A 23,442-nucleotide genomic window follows, 5' to 3' on the forward strand; every position below is an offset into this window, starting at 1 on the left:
TTCTCACATTGCTGTAAAATGAAAGCCAGTCTGCTGCCAGATGCAAGAAAATCCCAGGATTTATCTGGCTAATTTTGCATTAGCCAGATAAATGCCCGAGATATTTTGTGTAGTTCCAAATAACGTTTAAAACTAAAAATGAGATATCTCGGAATAATCCACGAAGGGATTAATTGGGCTTTACCACTAATATCTGTAGAATTATTTACTGAGCCATACTATAAAATTCTATACATTGTTGGCTAATAGAGGCTTGCAGTCTTTTAAAATACTGCACAGTTTTGGATGATAAATTCTCATGTTTCGTAGAAAAATTACGCTGCAATTTACTCAGCACCATTGATTCATTCGACAATTTTAAACCGCACATAAGGGTTGAGGACAATCTTGGGTACCAGCATAAGAAAATCCCATCACCAAATAATCATATTTTCTTCTTTTTTGTCATTTTCTCCAAGCTCGTTATCAAGTTGCCTGGGAGAGTGTCTCTCAAATGATAAGAATGATTGAATAAAGGTGAACAGATCTAGTACTAGGAATCAAAACGTGATGTTACATTGACTGCTGGAAGGGGCTTGGATATAATTGCAGCGTAAATAAACAGATTTTTTATTTGCATTTTCCGCGGCACATAAGTTGAGAAACACTGTCTTAATAAACTATATTATTAATTTCATGTGGTGTAAGAGTGGTATTAAATATAATAATAATCTTAATGGAAAACAACCACTTAACATCCTTCCCTAACTATATTTCATAGTTTTATTTATTCATATTTGAAAAGTTAACACTATACAATCAAAATAAAATAATTGTGACTGCAGGATAGACCAGATGGACTGATTTGTCATTTTTTGATGATCTGTTACATCCATTGGGTGTAACAGATTTGGATGGAGGTGGTGGTGATGATTGCATGCAAATACTATTATTGACTATATCATAGTTAATGAACAAACTAACAAGCTACCCACTGATTATAACAGATTTGGATGATGGTGGTAATGACTGCTTGCAAATGGCATTATTGAGCCAATTAGCAGGCTGGCAATATAAGCTGACATGGAGGATGCTATAAAGAAATAGTTGCACTGAGAAAAATTATAACAAAAACTTGTATTTGGTAATCTCGAAAAATGTTAGCATGAAAATAGTAAATATTTATGATTGTCATGAACTGTTTAATAAGAGAACTTCATGTCAGATCTTTTTTTTTTTTGAAAAAGTCTGTCATATTAGTTATGGCCAATCCTGATTATTTATTTATATTTATTTTAGAAGAGGGAATAAATTTTCTTCTGGAAGAAGAAAATTAATTAAAATAGTGTATTTTTTTGCATCTTCTCACCTAATTCATTTAATTTCTTCACTTTAAAATAAAATAAAAATAGTGCGACATTTGTTGCTAATGGCCCTCAATATCAATTTATTTCTTCTTGTAGACTATTGCATAATTGTCATGTAATTAATAAAAAAAAATTGTGAAGTGTTTTTTCCACAGTTAATATTTTCACCTAATTCCTTTAAAGTACTGTTGCATTTGATATAACCAGGTTCTTATGATCACTGTATTCTTTCCTTTCTCTTGACAATGGCATCTACAAGGATTTTGAAATTAGTCTAAAATGGTTGGGTAATTGGGATGTTTTTGTAAAGTTTTCTTTCCTTCTAATTTCAATAATCTTGTATCAGTTTTGCATGGAGTGCAGTGTTATTTCTCATTTATATCGAGACCAAATTGTATTTCTACATAAGATTATCCACTTTTATATTCTGTTAAATAATTCTTTTCCAATTTTCCATCCATTATATTAATTTTAATTAAAAGGGAGCAGTTATTAGCAAAACACATAATGAAAATTGGGTTAAATTAAACTAGAAAAAAATTAGCCAAGGCTAATTTTTTTCTAGTTTAATAGAAAGTGGAGTCTTTAACTTCAACTAAACACTGATGTGATAATAATAAGTAAATAAAAGTTTGCATATAGTTTCCCTTTTTTATTAACGAGTATAGCAAAATTTCTATTGAACTTTGTTGTGTAAGTTTAGGGATCTGTTGTGGAATAGTATCCTTTCATATCCAAACACATATAAATGGTTATTGTTAAGTGGCCAGTATGAGTGGTTTGAAATTAACTGCTTGATCTGTGGACTGTTAGCAGCAATGTTTTGTTTATATTTGATAGTCATTTTCATTTACACAGATTTATCTTTTGATTTTTGTTCTGATTTGCTGTTCAGCCCAAAAGTGAAATTATCAATTCCTGAAAATTCTGACACATTAACATATTCAATTTTACATTAGTGCTTTTTTGACTATTTACTTTGTGACACTGTGAACATTAATTTTTCATAATCTTTCTTGTTATGCCTACCAGTTATCAGCATAAAATTTTATCAAATCAAAAAACAGCTAAAAAAGATTTTTTATGCGTTTGGCAAAATTTTATATAAATAATTTTACTTATAATAGAGAGTCTTGTTTCTGTAGCCCTTTCTCCTTTATATTTTGCATCCAGTTTATCTTCTAACTTTGTTTTTTTATTTTTGTACTAGAAATCCATATAATTTAAGATTTTATGAAATATTTTCTTTTTTAAAACAGTTTCCATATCTTAATTTTTATTGACTCTAAGCATCTTTGCTCTTCTTTTAATACTGGTTATATGTTAATGTAGACAAAAGTTTTCTAAAGAGTAGAAGTAATTGAATGGGAGGGATTTGTCACCCTTTTTAGGAACTGGCTGGATATGAGCAAATTTGGAATAAGAAAGCAAAAAAAAGGTGACACAGAACAGGAGCACAAGTGAGAAATTTTTTTGGCTGGTGCAGCAAAAGCCTCAGGCTTCCTTGCACCATATGGCTAATGATAATAACATCAGGACCTGGAGCTTTCTTAGCATCAAGATTCATTAAAATCCCTCTGACATCAGACCACAGGAGGCATCGAATGGAGTGTACTGGGAAAGGTGGTTTATCAAGATTATGAATACACGAGTTGGAAAAAAGTTGCAGGCAGGAGCAGCAGTGCATAACATACGCTTCTTGATTAGACTGGGGTTTGAGCCCGTGACAACCAAATATGGAGGATGTGGAAAGGTCAATGAATGACCATCACATATCCCCGGAGCAATATGGCTTTAGTGGCTAATGCTCAGATACCATTTGGACAGATTAATAACTGTTTTACAATCATTGCAAGCTTTGGTGTAGGTAGAAAATGAACCTGGCAATTTGGAAACAAGCTAATTACAATATGCAACATTCTTAGCACATTTATTGGAAAACCAAGGTTTTGATAACGTGGAGTATGGAATAAAGGATTCCATCCTTACAAGAATAATTTTACTGCTATGATTTGAAACAGTAATCTGACAGATCATCCTGTTTGGCATTCTTGTAAGGCCAAACAACATGAGGTTGAGAATGGCCATGAGAGAAAGACTCCGTTGCAGAAGAGACCATCATCAAGTTATGATCCCAGGTGTCTAGAGGATCACTCACCTCAGCCGTGTATTTAAAAGGGTTGTCTGTTAGGTAAATGAACAATCTGTGCATGTTCATTAGTAATTGCAAAGGCCTCAGCATCTTGACTAGATGGGTCTGTGACTGGAAAACGGAAACCAGTTGGAGTAGTGAAAATTAAAATCACCAAGCTAAATTTCAAAGGGAGGATGTTAAAGAGTTCCAAGTGATTAGTGGAGTTGGGAGAATGATAGAGGCACCAGATATATGTGCATATATCTTAACTTAGTGTCTGTATGCTCCAGTTTTCTTCTATATAGCTATTTTACTTTCTCTTCATTTTAAATGTTTTTGGTGAGAATCTTAATTATTTTGGCCTTAAATAAATTCAAAGCTATAATCTGTATCATTACTGTTCAAGTGATACACCTACCTGCTACAGATAATGTTCATTATTATAATAGTGGATGTATTTTATTGTAAATATTTCTGCAATTTAGCAACTATAAGCTAAAAGGTATTAGAAGTTTCCATATATTGGAGTTCTGAATCGTAATTTTGGAAATGAACTAAAAGTTTTGGTTTCATTTTCAAAGTAAACCCATGTTATTTCTATTAATTACAATACCAATTAATGATTGTTGGGGTAATTGTGTAACAATGCTAGTGGAGGAAGTTACAGTTTGTTATAATTCATGTTTGAAGCCATGCATATCATGCTTTATAATGTATTTTTTTAGTGGAATCTTACAACAAATGTCAAAAAATATTTTGAAAAATTTCGTAACACTAACCATCCATGCAAATTTGCGATTTTCAAGATAAAGAAATTTCATTAGTGTGGATCAGTAGGAAATAACGAGTGTTCTTACAAGTGGCACTTTAGACAAACAAATCTCTATGGAATATTCAAAAGGGGATTCAGCTTATTTTACTGTATGAAAACACATTATTCATGAGTTTCAGCTTCAGGATAATATTAAAAGATTATGATACTATCGCTCATTTAAATGTTTACTTTGTGAAGGTATTGAACTTTTTGAATAAAATTTATTTAACTTATGAAGCATGGCTGTAGCAACAGTCAAAATTAGAGAATATGGAGTACTAAAAATTTGCAAAATTTCCTTGATGTGCCCAAAATATCGAGGCCCATGTTTTTTGAATAGACTGTTACATCTGATATTTATCAAGCCATCGTAATGCAGCAAACTGCATTGCTAGAGGAAAATGAAAGATACATCTTGCTTCAAGAGGATAGGGCAACCTGGGATACCACTGTAATGTTGCAAGAAGTTTTTTGGGGATTGAATTTCTATCATGAGGACCATACCACTAGGTCTTCTGATTTAAAATCCCTAAACTTTTATGGAATTTATTAAAATAGAAAGGTTACAAGAACACTGCACAAAACATTCAGAAGAGTGAATTTATGTATTGTTAACAATGGTCACTTCCAGCATTGTTTATAAACTATTATGTGCTAATTATATTTTTCTTTGATAATTTCTAAGCTTACTTTTAAATGAAGTCTGTATTTATCCACAGTTTAGCCTATTATTTTCTCTTATAAATAGAAGAAAATGTATTATGTACTCATCACTACAAATTTATTTGTACACAGTGTCCACTTGTTATTAATTATATACATAGGTTGATTTTTTTCCCTTTCATCCCAATGAGTACTGAACTTTTAGAGTATTCTAGTGATTGTGATTACTAATAATGATGTCTTATTTGTAGGAAAACCAACGACATTATCAACTCTGGGTGAAAACAGGAAAAGATGATGCTCCATATCCATTAATAGGTAAGTAGGACTGATTACACACAAAACGTTTAATTGGTATAAGAAGAGTTCAATTAAAATTCTGCATTTAATTACTAGTACATAATCAGTGATTTCAAATTTAAGAAATCACGGATTCCCCTTCTTTGTATTCAGGTACCTCATCACTAATTCAGTCTTGTGACTGGTCAGTTCCTCTGATGAGCTGTTGCCATCTTTGTTTTAGTTCCACTTCATCCAGAAGCAAACCACCATGCCGAATCATGTGGCCCACCCATTTGAGTCTGGTTGAAACGTATTCTACCTAGAATTTTCCTTTGTTTTGGACATGTCTTAATACCACAATTGACACTTTTTCAGTCCATTTAATTTTTCCATCCTACACCAGCACCACATCTTGAAGGCCGCAAGTCTCTGCTGCATATAGTGCCACCGACCAGATGTCATTATTATCTTCTTCCTGACTTAAGATCAGAAATAAACATATATTAAAATGGCACCTTAGAAACAAATATGAAGGCATATCAAAAAGTTTGTACCCCCACCTAGAAAGGTGAAACTTCATAGGAACTTTAATCTTTTTCTATGTACAGTAACACATATCTGCCATGATCATAGAAGTCTGCACTTTTTTCCTGAAACCACGATTCCACTTCATTGATGAATCAAAGCGGTGTCCACACAATGGTTTCTTAATTTTTTGAAACAAGAAGTCTGATGGTGCAGTAGTTTGAAGCCACACTGGCCGTATGAGCCGGTGCATTGTTTGACAGAAGACGGGTGCCTTTTCACCTTCAAAGCATCGTGTAACTTTTTCAAAAGATTTCTGTAGTATTCTCTGGTAGGTAATCTGTTACGAAACCCCTTTTCTGTTCCAAAACACGGACGACATCACCTTCTTTGCAGACGGGGAGGAGGTGTGCTTCCACATGTCTTTAGTCTCTGGATCATACTGGTGGACTCTGCATTTGTCAACAACTGATCAAAATTCTCAACACAAATTGTTGGCAAGAACATTGCTTCTGTAAAGGTGTCAGCAATCTTGGAACCCATTATGTAAAATGCTGTGAGCAGACCCATATCTGTCACTCAGCCTTTGCAGTCATCTCACTGTCTGTAGATGGCTTTCCTTCTCTTGGCTCATCACAGACACTTGTTTGACCACACCAGAACTCCCGTTTCCACTTTTTTAGTGTCATAGGATGGGCAATTCTGCCCTGCAAATGCAGGAACTTGATACTCCACTTTGTCAACCATAGTGTCCATCCTCAGATTCCAGGCTACACCTGTGGGAATGAAATTTCACATGTAGACAACTGATATTAAATCTAGGTCAGGGTATGATCTTTTTGATACCCTCTTGTATATTTCTTAAATTAACCTAAGGTAATTGGGAAATAAATCATCTTTAGTAGTCTTCAAAATTAAAGAAAAAATTTAAACATGACCAAATTGTAAATTTATTTAAATAAAGGTGTGTTACAGCATGCACTATTGGAAACCTCAGACAACACAATTAATTTAAGTAGAGTGAGCTAGAAAGCAAAGGTGGGGATGAGGTTTTCGAGGGTTTCAAAGAGTCTTGTCAGTAACATTACAGAATGTAAGCAAACATCACGTGTTTTCCTGGCTAATCTGGCAGATAATTGCAAGTCTAGTATATCACTGTTTTAACAGTGGGTGTTTTTAGGCAAAAGTGCCGAACATGTTATTATTTGCTATAATTGGTTGATCCTACTGGAATGATATAAGTAAGAAGATATTATCATAGTATGAAACAACAGAATCCTTGAATAAGTTGTAAGTAGGCTGGATAGAAATGTGCATTTAGCTTATTATAAATAGATTGCCTGGAAACTTAACCATCTATCAGGATGACTTGAATGTAAAATTAAAGCATCTGCTAAAGTGATTTCAGTTTTCCTTCCTTCTTGGTTTGACCATAAAAAAAAAAAATAAAATAATGCAGTTATTGTTGTAATATAAGAAATTAAAACTTTTTGTGGGAGAGACTCTCAAAACCAGTGTGCTTTTCAGGTATCATATGAGTTAGAAGAGGGATTTACTTTGTGCAGAACAACTTAAGATATAAATTGTTTATAGATTATGTTAGTTAACTTTTCGCTGATCAGAGGAACTGTGGTAGTCCCCTTCTCTGTGATAAAAATAATTTTTTCTTTCTGCTACATGATTAAAGTTTAGTGATTCCCTGAAATTTGAAGAAGGAAATAACTCTGTCTTACTCTTTTTGGGAGGGGGGTGACGGCTGCATCTGCTTGACACTAGGAATCATTCTCTTATAGTATGATTACTTAGAAAAGAAGAGAATGCCAAAATTCTGCTGGTAACAGCAGAATAATATTTCATTTTTAAGGCTTACTGTGATGTGGTTTGCAATGATTTACCACAAATTAGCTACCAGCAGTTAGTGTCTTTTATATGGATTTATAAATAGTTAAAGTCATCCCTGGTAGAGATAATCTACAAAATCTGCTTTTCCTCTAAAAATATTACAAAATTGCACATCAGAAATTATCAATACTACAGTAGGCCTTAATGTGTTTTAATGGTTGTCTTGTTTAAGTTTGCCTGGGATATAAAAATAAACATACTAGAAAAGTGATAAAATATTAAATTCAAGATAGAACAATGTTATTATTATTATTTTTTTAATATAAAAGCCTCCAGACCTTGGGTATTATAAATTTTCATTCAAACTGCTTTCAGTTTAAAATGTGATTGAAGTGAACAAACTACTAAAAATATTTGATGTCTAAAAACAAATGGATAGTGCTATTTTTGTTGGGGTGGGTGGAAAAAAGAGTAGTACACCCTTATCTTTTTTCCTAGGTTGTGTATTTATTCAAAACTGTTTTGAATAGTAGCATTTTTATAGTTGTGGGGAAACATTTTTAGTGATTTCAGATCTATCTGTGCTCTACCTTCTAATAAAGAAAAGATAATTGGGCAATGTCTTGCCACCTAATTTTAGATATTAAAGAAACAACACAACCGTCTTAAATGATACACAGTATCATTTAAGAAAACTTTCTTATACATCACATGATTTTATACCTGCATGTATACCTGCGTGTACACCAATGCTAGGAGTTTGGTAAATAAATTTGATGAATTTGAGGTATTGCTCAAAACATCAAAGGCAGATATTGTTGGGATATCAGAGACGTGGTGTCACACAGATATAAGTAATGCGGAACTGGAATTTGGGGAATACAATGTGTATAGAAAGGATAGACAGGACAGGAGGGGTTATGCTATTAATTAAGAAACACATAAAGTCCAAGGAAGTGAAGCCAGTTGACATCGATGGACAGGGCAGTGCCGAATCAGTTTGGTGTGACATAAGCATAGGGAAATCAAAATTGAGAGTAGGAGTGTGCTATAGGCCTAATGACTCTGATGAGTATAATAAGATATTGTACAGGGAAATAGAGTGGGCCAGTAAATCAGAGAGTCTTATAATGGGGGATTTTAATTTCCCAGATATTGACTGGAATTTGTGGGTTGGTCACTCGCAAGGCTTTTGTGGATTTATTGGATGATTGTTTTCTACATCAGCATGTTCGTGAGGCAACAAGAGGGAGCAATACTCTTGATCTGATTATCAGTAGTGACTCTTCGTGCATTAAGAACCTGCAGATAAATGAACCACTAGGTGGCAGTGATCACAGTGTGTTGAAGTGGGATTTACTCAAGGGGGTAACTACCATCAGAGGTAAAGGGAAGGGTTTTTGTTTTCGTAAAGGCGACTATGATGGTCTGAGACAGTATTTAAATTCTGTACAGTGGGACCAACTGATGATGTTACCAACAGCAAACTCAAAATGGGAAGCATTCAAGGAACTAATCTTGGAGGCTACCAGGCTTTACATACCAACTAAGAAATATTGTTCAAGGTTTAGGCCTAAATGGTTGTCAGATGAACTAATGAGACATGTGGCAGAGAAGAAAAATGCATGGGATACATATAAATTAATGGGTGACATGGAAGCCTATGATAGATATAAGTTGGTCTGTAACCAAGTCACAAAGGAGATTAGGCAGGCAAAGGCAGACTACGAAAAATCCTTGGCAAAGGATGCAAAGAAAAACAGAAAAGAGTTCTTTACATACTTGAACTCGAGAAAGAAAGGGATGAATCAGATTGGTCCACTGGATATTGATGGTTCAACAGTTGAGGATCCTGCTCAGGTGGCTAACAATCTAAACGAGTATTTTGCATCTACATTCACGCATGAGGAGTTATTCAGGAAGGAGAATGATGTAGGTAAAGTAAACATTGGCAGTGAGCTGGATGATTTTGTAATAACTGAGAGGAAAGTGGAGGAGAGATTGTTGAGGATAAACATAAAAAAGGCACCTGGGGTGGATGGGATCTATCCAGTTATATTAAAGGAGGCAGCAAAGGAAGTATGCAAACCCCTAGCCATAATTATGAGAGCTTCTTTGGACTCAGGGGAGGTACCCATAGACTGGAGATGTGCAAATGTAACCCCAATTCACAAAGGAGGATCAAAGGCTGACACAAGTAATTATAGACCTGTTAGTTTAACTTCTGTTCCAGGTAAATTAATGGAGGCACTGGTTAAAGAAGCACTGCAGGATCATCTAGACAAGAATTCAGTTATAGCTCAGACGCAGCATGGTTTTGTTAAGGGCAGGTCTTGCCTGACCAATTTGATTGGATACTATGATGTAGTCACAAAAGAACTGGATGCAGGGAATAACTTTGATATTATATATTTGGATCTTAGAAAGGCTTTTGATACTGTTGCACATGGAAGACTGCTGCACAAATTGGAGCAGTGTGGCATTGGAGGCAAATTGCTACTATGGATAAGGGGATGGTTGAGTGGCAGAAGACAGAGAGTGGTAATCAATGGACACTGCTCAACGTGGACTAATGTTATTAGTGGAGTTCCTCAAGGTTCAGTGTTGGGTCCGTTGTTGTTTTCGGTGTTTATGAATGATATTGATGATGGGATATCAAGTTTAATGTCCAAGTTTGCAGATGATACAAAGGTTGGCAGGGTCGTTAAGGACACTACTGACGCTATGCTGCTGCAACAGGATCTGGAAAGGTTGAACAGATGGGCTGAGAGGTGGCAAATGAAGTTTAACATTGACAAATGTAAAGTACTACATATGGGAAACAGTAACCCCAGAGCAACGTATCAACTCTGCGGTACTGCACTGACAGTGGTGGAGAATGAAAAGGACCTGGGGGTAATTGTGCAGGGAGATATGAAGTTCTCTGAGCAGTGCAGACGAGCTGCAAGAGTAGCTCATGGTGTCTTGTCAATGATATACAGGAATTTTTCTAGCAGGGATAAGGAGGTGATTATTCCCTTGTATAAGGCAATGGTTAGGCCACATCTTGAGTACTGTATACAGGTCTGGAGGCCTCATTTCAAGAAGGATGTAGAGCTGCTGGAACGGGTACAGAGAAGGGCAACAAGATTAGTAAATGGAACAAAGGGTTGCTCTTACGAAGAAAGGCTTAAGTTTTGCAAATTACAGAGTCTGGAGACTAGGCACCGGCGAGGTGATCTGATAGAGGTGTATAAGGCCTTGAATGGTTTGAGCATGCTCAATGCCAATGGGATTCTTCATCTTTCTCAGAATAATCACCTCAGAGGGCATAAATTCAAATTGAGGAAGGACGGATGTCGGATAGATGTGCGGAAATTTGCCTTTGGCCAGCGGGTGGTTGGTTGGTGGAACCGACTTCCATCACTTGTTGTTGAAGTTGATAGCCTAAACAAATTTAAAGCTCAACTGGACAGGTATTTCGAACGAACGGAGGCGTGAAATGGGAGTGGGTTTTTTTTTTTTTTGGCTGATGCTGAATAAGCTTGCTTTCTTGCATCGTATGCCTCTACTAATGCTAATGTTTAGTAGTTACTCTGAAAGCGGTGCATGCCTTATTTCTGATTAGTTTGCATTAGTGAAAAAGACTTTAAAGATCTCTGGTTAGCGTAGGCACATGATGCAAGAAAGCAAGCTTATATAGCATCAGCCAAAAAAAAACCCCTTATTTCACCCATCCACTTGCTCCAAATGTTTGTCAAGTTCTGCCTTGAATCTATTTAAGCTATCAACAACTATGACAGATGGAAGTTTGTTCCAGCAATCAACCACCTGTCTTTCCTCAATTTGAATTGATGCTCTCTCAGGTGATTATTCTGAGCATGCTCAAACCATTCAAGGTTTTATACACTTCAATCAGATCACCTCGCAGGTGCCTAGTCTCCATACACTGTAATTTGCAAAACTTAAGCCTTTCTTTGTAAGAGCAACCCTTTGTTCCAACATCTCTACATCCTTCTTAAAATGAGGCCTGACCATCCCCTTGTATAAGGGGATAATCAACTCCTTATCCCTGCTAGAAAAATTCCTGTATATCATTGACAAGACATCATGAGCTACTCTTGCAGACCGTCTGCATAATTACTTCTGTTACCTTACAGAATTTTACATTGCCTAGTATGTTCTTGTTGTCATGCAACTGTTGGTCCTTTCCTGGATTCTTTTAAAAATCTTCTGGAACTAAATAGTAATGTCATGTTAGGAAATTCTGAAATATGTTTAAGCAATAGGGATTTGTTCTTATAATTTTATTTTTTTCTAGGACATGAATATCCTTTTTGTATCAAGATGAACTTTATTAGGGATTTGCTTCAGCGATCAGATCTTGATCTGGAAAATTTTATGAATATCAGTACTGATTCAAAATGTTGTTTCATTTTGAGAAGAATCAGGCAGAAAAGCATAGCTGTTGCAGGTTAGTATGCCTAATATTTACAATTATAACATATCAGTAGGTTTAAAGAATTGTTTTGTTATTAACATTAAATGTTCAATGAGAATGAATTTGAACGGAATAAATTATACATTTCTTTTGTATTTAGCATCCAGATTTGTGTTGTGATCACAACACACTGAAACTCTTATCTTCATGTTTATTGTCTTGATATTAAAAAAAAAAAAACACCTTTGCCATTTAAAACTCTATACCTGGCTTTTTATAATGTAATATAAGTTGAGGGCACTTTCCATCCATTTGTAACTTAGATAAATTTAATAAATAAATATTTGATTAGTTTTCTTTTATAGCTGTATTACCAAATGATTATAATTTTGTAATCAAATGGCTGATGAGACATCTTCTACTTGGATGGATCTTCAATTTTTTTTCAGTAAATAAAATGAAACCCTATATTTGTGTTTTTCTGGGGGCTGTCAAAATAAAAGGTATAGATTGTGGGAAATGAAAATATAAAGCTGATTTTTCAGTTTAACACTGACAATCATAGCTTAAATTTTTTATTTCTTATTAGAAATACACATTACACTTAATCCATTGGTGGTAACCTGACAGGTTCTCAGTTTTATTTTTAATTTTTTGGATTCTGCAAATGAACAGTGCTAATATTTCCTATGGATTACTGAACTTAAGTTTTAATATGCTATGTGTTTTGAAAAATATTAATTCTGCACAAAATTAAAACACCAGTCTCTTATTGTCTTCCAAATGTGTATATATTTCTGCTTATTTTGTAAAAAAAAATTATATATTTAGTATTTCCATAGTATAGCAGGCATTAGAGTAGAAATCAGGTTTTGTGTTATCATTCCTAATTCGTGAAAATAAATCTTCAAAAACAACTAACCCAAAACTTTTACTTAAAGAATAGTGCTGACAATGTGCTTGTTAAAAGCCAAATAGTTGCAAATCCTTACATTCTGTATAAAATATGTTTAGCAACTATTGCAATAAAAGTTTGACTATATTTAGGAAAGTGTAAAAAAAAAAAATTTCAGGTTTTTAATCATTGATAAATGGTTAACATGGGAATGTCTGTTAGATTACTTGTCACTACTTCCAGGTTAATAATATGAAGTTAGGAGGTTTTTAGCCAGCATGATTCCAATTTGCATAGCTGATGTGATGGTCTTTTCAATCACAAACTTTTAATAATTGGTTAATCTATTATTTATTTAAAAAAAATTAGTAAAATCTCGGCCAAATTGTGGAATTAATACTTTAATTTTATTAATTATTACCAAAGGCAGTCTTGTTACATTAGCAGAGACATACGATGCAAGCTTATGCAGCATCAGCAAAAAAAAACAACCCCCCCCCCCCCATTCGTTCCAAATGCCTGTCCAGCTTAGCCTTAAATTTATTTAGGCTATCAACTTACACAACAAAAGATGGAAGCCTGGTCCACACATGTATTCTGTCTTTCTTCAATTTGGATCTATGCCCCCTAGGTTCTTAATCTGAGCAAGAAACCCATCCAAGACCTTATACACCTCAATCAGATTACCTTGCAGAACTTAATTCTTTCTTGGTAAGAGCACCCCTACATCCTTCCTAAAATGAGGCCTCCAGACCTGGACAATCACCTCCCTGTTAGCAAAATTCCTATATATCATTGACCAGACTCCATGACTTGCCCTGGCAGCCTGTCTGCACAATATGAAGGTCTTTTTCACTTTCCCTAGTGTAGTACGTTTCTCCTGGGTTATTCCTACTCATATGCATTTGTCAATGTTAAACTTCAGTTCGAGTAGCATACTGTCTTTAACAAACCTGCATCAATGGGCCCAGCACAGAACCCTGGGGAACTCCACTAGCAACATTTGTCCATTGAAGCAACTTACCCTTAATGCCATACTGCTCCAATTTGTACAGCATCAAAAGCTTTCCTGAAATCCAAGTATATGATATCAAATTGGTCAGACAAGACCTCCCTTTAACAAACCCATGCTGTGTCTTAACTAGAGGATCCTTGCAATGTTTCTTTAACCAGTGACTGTTATTTTTCCTGGAACACAAGTTAAACTAACAGGTCTATAGTTACTTGTGTCACCTTTTGAACCCCCTGAGTCCAAGGACGCTCTCATAATTATGGCATTCCCCTCATGTGTGAATGTAGATGCAAAATACTCATTCAGCTACCTGAGCATGATCATCAATAGTTAACCCATCTATGTTAAGTGGTCCAATCTGATTCATCCCTTTCCCATTTTTCTTTGTATCCTTTGTGACAAGCTTATATCTGCCATGAGCAGTATTTCTTAGTTGGAATGAAAAGTCTAGTAGCCTCCCCATTTAGAATTCAACATTGGTAAAGAAACTTTGCTGAACAGAATGAATTTTGTGTGAATCAGCAAAAAAAAAAGGCTGAAAGTTAACCAAAATTCTTAAATAATCACACATTTAAGAGAAGAAAATGAAATCTGATATTATTTATATTTGGAATTCCTCCCTCCGTAGCCAGGTGGGCAGGAGCAGCAGTGCGTAGCACACGCTTCTTGATTAGACCGGGGTTCGAGCCCGTGCCCACCAAATACGGAAAGGTCAGAGAGTGACCACCGCATATCCCCGGAGCAATATGGCCTTAGTTGCTAATGTTCCAAATAACAACAGCGAACTTGGAATTTCTTTCTAGGCCTGTCTAAATTAAAGTCATGCAGCTGCATTAATATCTCATTGAAATTGCTACTACTCTAGAGCAGTGGTTGCGAACCCCTTAGCCTACACCAGCCCAAAAAAATCCTGATATCCATCTTACTGAATTTCCAGCACTATGTTTTTATAAGTGACATTGCATACTAATAAAAAGTATTAAGAAGAAGAAATCTTTATTGTACAATAAAGATGAGAATTAAACCATGACATTACATATATTTTTTATACTTTGTAAAGCAGTTATATTAATCAGTCCAAGAGTAGAACTTGGTTCTTGTCCAAATGGTAGCAATTTTTGCCCATCTCTGTTCCCACATCTTATTTTTCTTCCAACTCATCTCAAACTGTTTCCAGTACACTCCATTCAGCACCTCCTGTGATCTTCCGTCAGAAAGCTCCAGATAATATTTCTCCACTTGTTCTCAAAACCTGTGCCCCTGAACTTACTCCTGTTTTGTGTTGGCTTTTTTCCCCTCTGCTTGGAAATTTGCTCATATCCAGCCAGTTCCTAAAAACGGTGGCAAATCCCTCCCATTACTCTTTCTAAAGTAATGTTAAAATCAATTAACTGGCAACTCTTAAACTATCTGGAAATCTTTCATCTGATCAACAATTGCCAGTATATATTCCGTCAATGCCGTTCCACTGGTTTATGTTACCCAATTATCGACAAATTCGTTAGAAAAGTTTGGTAAAACTTAAGCTTTGATTGTATTTAGCATAAAAGTCTTCTAAATAAGCTTCCATCCTATGGGTATCCAGTTCTCTCTGACTGCTTACTGTGGATGTTCCCCAAGGTTCAGTTCTTTCTTGCACATTAATGACCTTCTTCCATTGACTGGTAATCCTATCCACAAATTTTGTTGATGATAGCACATTACATTCCCTTTCCAGTTTGAGAAACCTTGCCCTGCTCAAACAGCTTCAACTTCTTGAGTATCCACTGGGGCAAAGATAAATTAATTTCAATCCTGTCTTATATCTCACAAAAAGGATTCTTCTGCTCCTATTTCTAAGAAAGATCTTAGGGATTACCCTGACTTATATCTCTTGGTATAAAGCACATTAAAAATATTGCGTTTTAGTATGGATTTAACACTGTAAGGTACTCAAGGAATTGTGGGAGATGTAGTTTCTTTCTTTGGAAATTCTTTACTTTACAATAATATACCTGCATAAATCTAATCAGATGCCATTACAGAGTTTTTATTGCGAACCACTGTGCTAAAGTATAGGGTTACCAACCTGCAGCCTATACAGTTTCAATAAACAATGCAAAAACATAAGAACTATTTTTTAGCATATTTTAACCAAACATTGAGTTGTTGTAATGAAGAGGGAAGGGTGGTAATCAGTCAGAGAAGAAAACACTGATCTGTTCCTGTTAATGCCAAAAGATAATTGGTCCCTGCAATAGCATGTATACTAGAGAAGAAAGTTAAAAGGACTAGTTAATTTTTCTTCAAATGACTTAGTGCTATCAAACCATTTTATCCATAGGAGTAAATGGCAAGAGCACTTTATCTTTTTCAGACCTCTGACTTAGGGTACCTTGTTTATCTTCCCAGGAACGTATCCCAAAATTTTTTTCTTTCATAGAAAAAGGGACCATTTGTGATCATTTTTCTATTCTGTAAAATGAGTAGTGCAAGTGGGCTTTCTCTAATATAAAAGAATGACTGACTTGGGTATCTTGAGAATGTCTCCTTTTTTTATCAAACTTTTTACGGTTCTGATTGATTGTTAGACATGTACAGCATACTCCAAATTAAAAATCAAGTAATAAATAGGAGATTAATATACCTATTATCCTGCAATCCCCCCCCCTTCCACAAATGATGGATAAATGCACAAAAGTTGTGCTTTCAATTCAACAAAACCTTAACTGTGCATCCATTAAATCTTTAATGAACCATTATAATGTTGGTGATGAAAGCATGTGTCAAGTTTTTTTTATTATCATCTATCCCAGAAAATTGAGTGTGCAGTTTAATATTTTGATAGTATGCTTCCTTTTTAGTCGCCTAAAATTCATCTTGTTTAACCTTACTTTGCAATGTAGTCTAAGTTCAGAATTAATTTTAAGAGTACTAGGTATTGCATTATATCACTTACACTTTAAATTTTTTCTTAAGTTTATGTCTGGATCCTTTGTTTCTTTACTATAACCTTTGGTGGATTATATATTGTAGAAGAAGGAATTTTAGCATTTGTTACACACCAAGAAACTTGGGAAAGTCTATATTTCACTGGATGCCTTCAATATATGTGTGATTCTCACTTTGACTAACAACTGTTGTATGTACAGTTCGAGGCTATGTTCTCTTTCTTAACCTCTCTATTAATATTAGTAATAGCCACATGGCCTATGCTGCACCAGCCAAAAAAAAAAAAATTTTCAGATACAGAAACACAGGTTCATGGCTATCTCTAAGGTGTCTATTACATTACTAATAAGTGATATTTTTTGCCTAACTCAGTGCAGTGATGTCAAAATTGAGCAAATTAATTATTCTAAACCTCTAGATTTTATAGTACAATTTGAGATATCAATGCCATTCATATAAACAATGGATAGAAGTTTTGCTCTAGCAAAAATCTGAAGTGCATAGATAATCTTAGAACTTTAATTTATCTAATGCACTAAATCATTGCTGGGTATCAGCATTTTGCATATAGGTTTTATATCATTAATTTTATCCATGTAAGACTTAAATTTCTTTTTACTTACACCGCATACAGAGTCCAGTCACATTATTATGACCACCTACCTAGTATCCAGAATTCAATAAGTCCGCTACAGATATCTGTGACCATGCTGACTGCAGTGCACCCCGGAGTTTGTGGAGGATCCATCTGTCTGATGTGCCAAGGGAGTAGCTTGAAGTCTGCATTGTGCTCCTCAAACAACAATTCTGGTGCATTGTCTTGCTGATAGATACCATTGCCCCCAAGCCATAATGCCACTGTCTATCCACTTGGTGGGGCAGAAAGTCACCTGGTTGGTATTGCCGTATAAACTGATGGCCATCAGCATGGGTGCTGTCACCGTCATGTTGGATAGCCAGTTGAGTGCTTTGCCGATGACAGAGGTTTTTACTGTGTTCATGGATGCTGAACATGTGCTGTATGATTTACTAGGTGGGTGGTGATAATAATAATGTGGCTGGACCCTGTATTTGAAAGATACTGATGCTTGTTAATTAATCTTCTTCAAGAGGAGTGCTTCCTCACCCTACAAGTAATTTAATTAATCAACTCATTTATTATCATTTTTCTACATTTCATAACCATGTTTAATTATATTTGTAGTGTTTCTTGAGAATTTTTGAAATCAAGCTTTATTAAGTAAAAAAAAAAGAATGATTCTTCAAAAGGTAATCAGAACTTTCCATGTTTAATTTAGATCCATTCCCTACAAAAAAGAGAAAGAAACACCGAAGAGTAAATCGTATTAATTGGCTGTTTAGAAGGCAGCCTCCAAAGCAAGAATCTCAAGATAGTGGTAATGGAAGTCCTCCTTCTAATGATTTGTTTGGGAAACCTCTATGGAAGGTATGCATAGATGACAGCCTTCCCAAGAATATTTTGGTAAGTTGTCAGCTCATACAACTTCTGTTATTTTCATTTAAAATTCCAAAAAAAAAAAACAAAAGCATATAGAACAGTGTTTCCCAACCTTTTTTATATTCAAAAATTGAATTATTCCCTAAATGAAGCCTAATTACAACTTGTTCAGGACACAAGACTTAATGATTTCTTCCTAAAACCTAAGTAAATTTTCAAAACATATAATAGACAACTAAAATTCAAGTACAAAATAATTTATATGAAAGATTTTTCTATAATATTTTAATTTTTAATAATTATTGTTTAATAATTTCAACATTCCATGTGAAGTCACTAAATTTAGTGAGACCCTTGTGCAGAGAGATTTTATATTGGGCTCCAGTCTTTCCTTTCTTTAGTAACAAATCATTTATGGCACTAAATCCACATTCAGCTAGTTCTCTTGCAAGTTGGTATTTAATTTCTGTTTCATCACAAAGCCATGCCATCGCTCTGCATTGATACATCATCCAGGTTGGAAAATCAAAGGACAGACAATAACAAGTACAGTGGTATCAGTCACTTCACATTTTTGCAATGATGAGAGTTTTATTTAATATATTTAGTTTTTCAAAGATATCGGCTAAATAACTCACAAATGCTTCATTTCAGGTTTGTCACTTAAAAAGTCACTAATAGTTCCATAAATCCTTTCAAGCGCCACCTTACTTCACACTTCACACTGAAGTAAAAGTCTCACATTTGGCATTGACACACTTCATTAAGAACAGGCAAAATATTTTTGGCTACCAAGTTATTCCCTATGAATAACATAATGCACAAGATGTTATATATCTTTGGAGGTAGTGGTGCTCTCTAATGATTTACAGAATAACATACGTTATCAGTATGGCTTCACCCATTTCATCTATTCTTTTGCTAATAGTATTGTTATTGAGTGGTATAGCTTTCACATCTTTTTCCAGAACTGCTGATATTGATGGTTTGATTAAATTCTCTCCTATAGTATGATTTTTCCCAGATTTAGCAATGAGTAAAGAAATTTCATAACTAGCTTCAAGAGTACGATTGACAGTTGCAGTATGAGCAATAAACAGAAACTTTAATGTTGCTCTTTTTTCAAAATTCTTTAAAGTTTGAAAGTAATTTAAATCTGAATTTACATGAGCATTATTGGCATAAAAGACAAAAAGGTGACCTTTGATTGTGGACAGTGGGTATGAAACCAAATTTTAAGTATTCCTCTGAATACTGATGAACTTTTTTTTTTACTGTGCAACTGAAAGAAATAAATATAAGATAAATCAAAAACTAAACTATGCATTAAAGTTAATTATTAGTATGAATAAATCACACAAATTACTGAATTTGGGCTATTAAATCTGTGGTCAAGCAGATAAGTGCACTATAATAAATACTTTATTATTATGTGACATGCAGATATCTTTGTTATTGTAGTTTTAGCGTGAAGTTTATTTTTCCTCTCCTGCAAATTCTGTGCACAGACAAGGTAATTTTTTATTTTAATCTGAGATCGCCCAAAAAAGTGTTTGTATGAAAGGAATTACCTATTTCATATAACATGCGGAAGGCTACAGTAGACAACCACTTTGGTTGTGCCTGCCATAGTAAGCAATACTCTCTGAGCAAACTGTAGTTGATATTACTCCAAACTTTCAAGTGTGGCTCTATAGAAAGTTCAACATTTAAAGAATGCTTATTTCAAATTGAGATACCAACAATTCTTCTTTTGTACAAGTTAAAACATAGTAGGCAGTTGTTTTAAAGTCTAGATGAGCAATTTTTGAATTGCCTCTCTGATATAGAATCAAATACTTATTCAATTAAAAACAAAAAAAAAAAATTTGATCTGGAATAGAATGGGAAAGGATTTATTTGCATATGTCCAGTAGCAGAGTAGGGAAGTTTAATAGATACACCTTACATTGATTTTCTTGAAATTATTTGTGAAGCCAAACAGACATCCACAGTGATTCAGTTTATATATATACAGAGAGCTTAAAAAAAAATGTGTTAGTAATTAATTAATAAGATAAGTATATTTACATTAATCACATATTCCTGAAAAGTAATGCATGGTATTGTCCGGGGTAGGGCTCACAATACTAGTATTCCAAAAAAAAAAAATTACTTGAATTTGTTTTAAATCAAACTTTTATTACAATAATAAATAAGCATCCACACTACCTGTCTGAATAAAGTGAGCTCTTAAGAAACTCAACAGTGTTATCATTTAAACTGGATCTAATTTGTGGCAGAAAACGTCCTTTTGTACTGAGATAGTCGTAGTTGACCCCCCCCCCCCATTCCTGTATTAATGAAAAAGGAGACTAATGGTTAAGCATTCATTTCCCTGTGCCTTAGTATTGCCGTCTCAATTAAATCACTTCCTCATAGGTCACTAAGAATTCCATGTAATCTTTCTTAATTTATTATTAGCCATATGGTGCAAGGAAGCTTGAGGCTTATGCTGCACCAGCCAAAAAAAATTCCCATGTTACCCTGAGAGAGAGAGAAGCAGAAAGGAATCACCAAGAAAGAGAAGAATGATGATATCCAGCTCAGGACCCTGGGTGTGCCAAGCCCATACTCACCAGTGTGAGCCCTGTAGCAATAACAATTTTCTTTTCAAGTACCATTTCCAAAACAACACAGTTTAGAGGGCTTTGCACATATCTCCCCCTATCTAATTTAAACTTGACCCAATCATGGTGTTATTCTTTAAATTCACTCTTCTTCCCACACAACGAAATGCATGAAGTGTTCGTGTAATAGAAGGATTAAAATTATCCATGATTTATACACATAAAGGTTATAAATCATGGATAATTATTTTTTAAATTAATACTGGATGCTAAGTAATGACAGCCTATAGAAGATTGTTTTTAATACAGTGGATTCTGTTTATTTGGGACAAATCTTAAAGAACAGAACCTAATTGAGAAAAGCCAGGAGATTGCAGCACAACTGTAAAATAATTAGCAGTTTTCTGTTATAAAGTGGGTAGTGAATTTGTAATAGCTTTTATGTTAGTATATCAAAATGTGTTTATTCCATGAAATCTTCTGTTCTTAGCCCCCTGCCCATCCATAATGTCAAGTATAAATTTGTTTTAATTGGTAAGGTAATAAAATCTATACTTTTATAGTCTGTAGATAATATTGCTTATCATAATTAAAATTCAATGCACAAATGTGATCATAATGACTGGTGCTTACTGAATATTGTATAGTGAAGCTCTGCATAATTGGGCAAAGTGCACACCTCCTCCTGACAACTAATACGCTATGAAACAATTCCTAAAGTGGTCTTTTTAAGTTCTAATTTTGTTTGTGACAGTTTCAGTACCTATGTAAGTCTGTATGTTACTTTTTTGAAAATCCTGAAATATGATAAAAAATATATATTGAAACATTTCTTTAGTAGGACACTTCTCTGGCCCTCTTTCTTAGTTCCATAAACTTTTTTAAAATATGTAACCTTCTGTCTTCATTAAAGACTGTTCTTGAGATTTTGGAGTACAGTATCATTGGTATGTAAGACTGATTCCTTATTTACATTCTTTTCTTTAAATCAATGATAAATATATCTATTATGAAATACAGCATCTTGTAAAAGCTATTTTTAACATTTTGTGAAGGATTACTCTGTTTAAATGGGCCACCAAACATCTGGTGATAATTTGAAGGTTTATAGTCAGTCTGAGCTTTGTAATCACACAGAGAAATGGGAGGGTCTAATAAGATACACTGCTCAAAAAAAAAAAAAAAAATTTTATTATAAACAGTGTTGCCTAATGCAAGTATTTGATTCACATCACCAGTACTCTGAATGGCAAGTCATTATTTAGATCAATCTGTTCATGACCTATAGCAGCTTGCACTGGTGGTCTTTAACTTCTATAATGAGACATGTCCACTGATGATGTTTGGTTAATCAGATTTATATGACACATGAAGAAATAATGTCTATTTAGAATTGAGCTGATAACCTCATAATTAGTTATTATTATGAGTGGACTGGAAATGGCAGCAGTAATGAATAAAAAGTTTGTAGAGAATCAGTGTTATTCTTTTTCTCATGTACTGTCTCTTATTTTTCCAGAGTTCAGTTTTAAACCTGCTGCAGTATGTAAAATGCCCTTGTAAGTACACTTTTTTTTTTCAAGTGAGAAAAACAACTAATGAAGTTATTTTCCTTATGGATAAAAGCATTTGACAGTATCATAGATCCTGAAGTGCCACTTCAGGCCACTGACATTAATGTTTTGCTAATAAAGTTGGAAAGATTCTTATCCTGTGTAGTTAATACATACCAGTTTTTATTAGTGATCTTTAAAAAAAAAATTACAATATACACCTACATAGTAATGTGTTGACCCTCCAAAACAGCTCTGTGCAAGGTATGCAATGTGGCTGTCCTCCTCTGACCTCTCTTGTCAACAACTGATTTTTCTTCCAGAGGATTGCTGTTCTTTGCACCATTCTTGATACTGTGGTGAGTAAAAAGTTCAGGAGAACTGTTGTTTCAGAGATGCTTTGTCCAAAGTTTGTTAGATCACTCCTTTTCCCCATTCTTGCTACACTTATATTCACAGCTGTGGTCATGTGACAAACCATTTGTGTGCACCTAATAAAGTGGCAGCATAGTGTAGATAAAAGATCATTAAGTAAGTAAATGGGTAAAATACAAAGATAATAGCATTTTTATGTATTGGATTGCTTCTACAATATTTCATCCTTTTTTTTTTTTAGGCAATTCTGCTCCATCTATTTCAGAAAGGTCCATTTACTGTTGGCATCTTTCGTAAGTCAGCAAATGCTCGCTCTTGTCGTGAACTAAGAGAAAAGTTAAAAAGTGATGAGCCCATCAACCTCCATGGCATTTCTATTCATACAATTGCTTCAGTTTTTAAGGTATTATTAACAAAAATTATTATCTGAAAATGAACCAATATATATTTGCAGTTGATGTATAGAATACTATATAAAATCTAGTGGTTTTCATTTTGAAGATGAAATCTGCAAAACAAGATAGTAATTATAAGTGGTCCTTTGAAAATGTTCAACCACTAGGTGTACCTTGTACTTCATGA

General features: G+C 34.4%; 1 protein-coding gene across 1 annotated transcript in view; it reads left to right on the forward strand.

Moving 5' to 3' along the window:
* The window catches only part of LOC150088225 (uncharacterized), a 691,583-nt gene that overhangs the window by 655,046 nt on the left and 13,095 nt on the right, over positions 1-23,442 (forward strand). Inside the window, exons 17-20 of the mRNA XM_090369395.1 lie at positions 5,209-5,275; positions 11,907-12,059; positions 18,163-18,347; positions 23,102-23,263. Of these exons, the coding sequence (XP_090225521.1) occupies positions 5,209-5,275; positions 11,907-12,059; positions 18,163-18,347; positions 23,102-23,263 (567 nt within the window). The remainder of the gene's footprint in view (positions 1-5,208; positions 5,276-11,906; positions 12,060-18,162; positions 18,348-23,101; positions 23,264-23,442) is intronic.

The sequence above is a fragment of the Mastigoproctus giganteus genome, chromosome 3, assembly GCF_048544385.1.
Source record: "Mastigoproctus giganteus isolate SK-2022 chromosome 3, ASM4854438v1, whole genome shotgun sequence".
NCBI lineage: Eukaryota > Metazoa > Arthropoda > Arachnida > Uropygi > Thelyphonidae > Mastigoproctus > Mastigoproctus giganteus.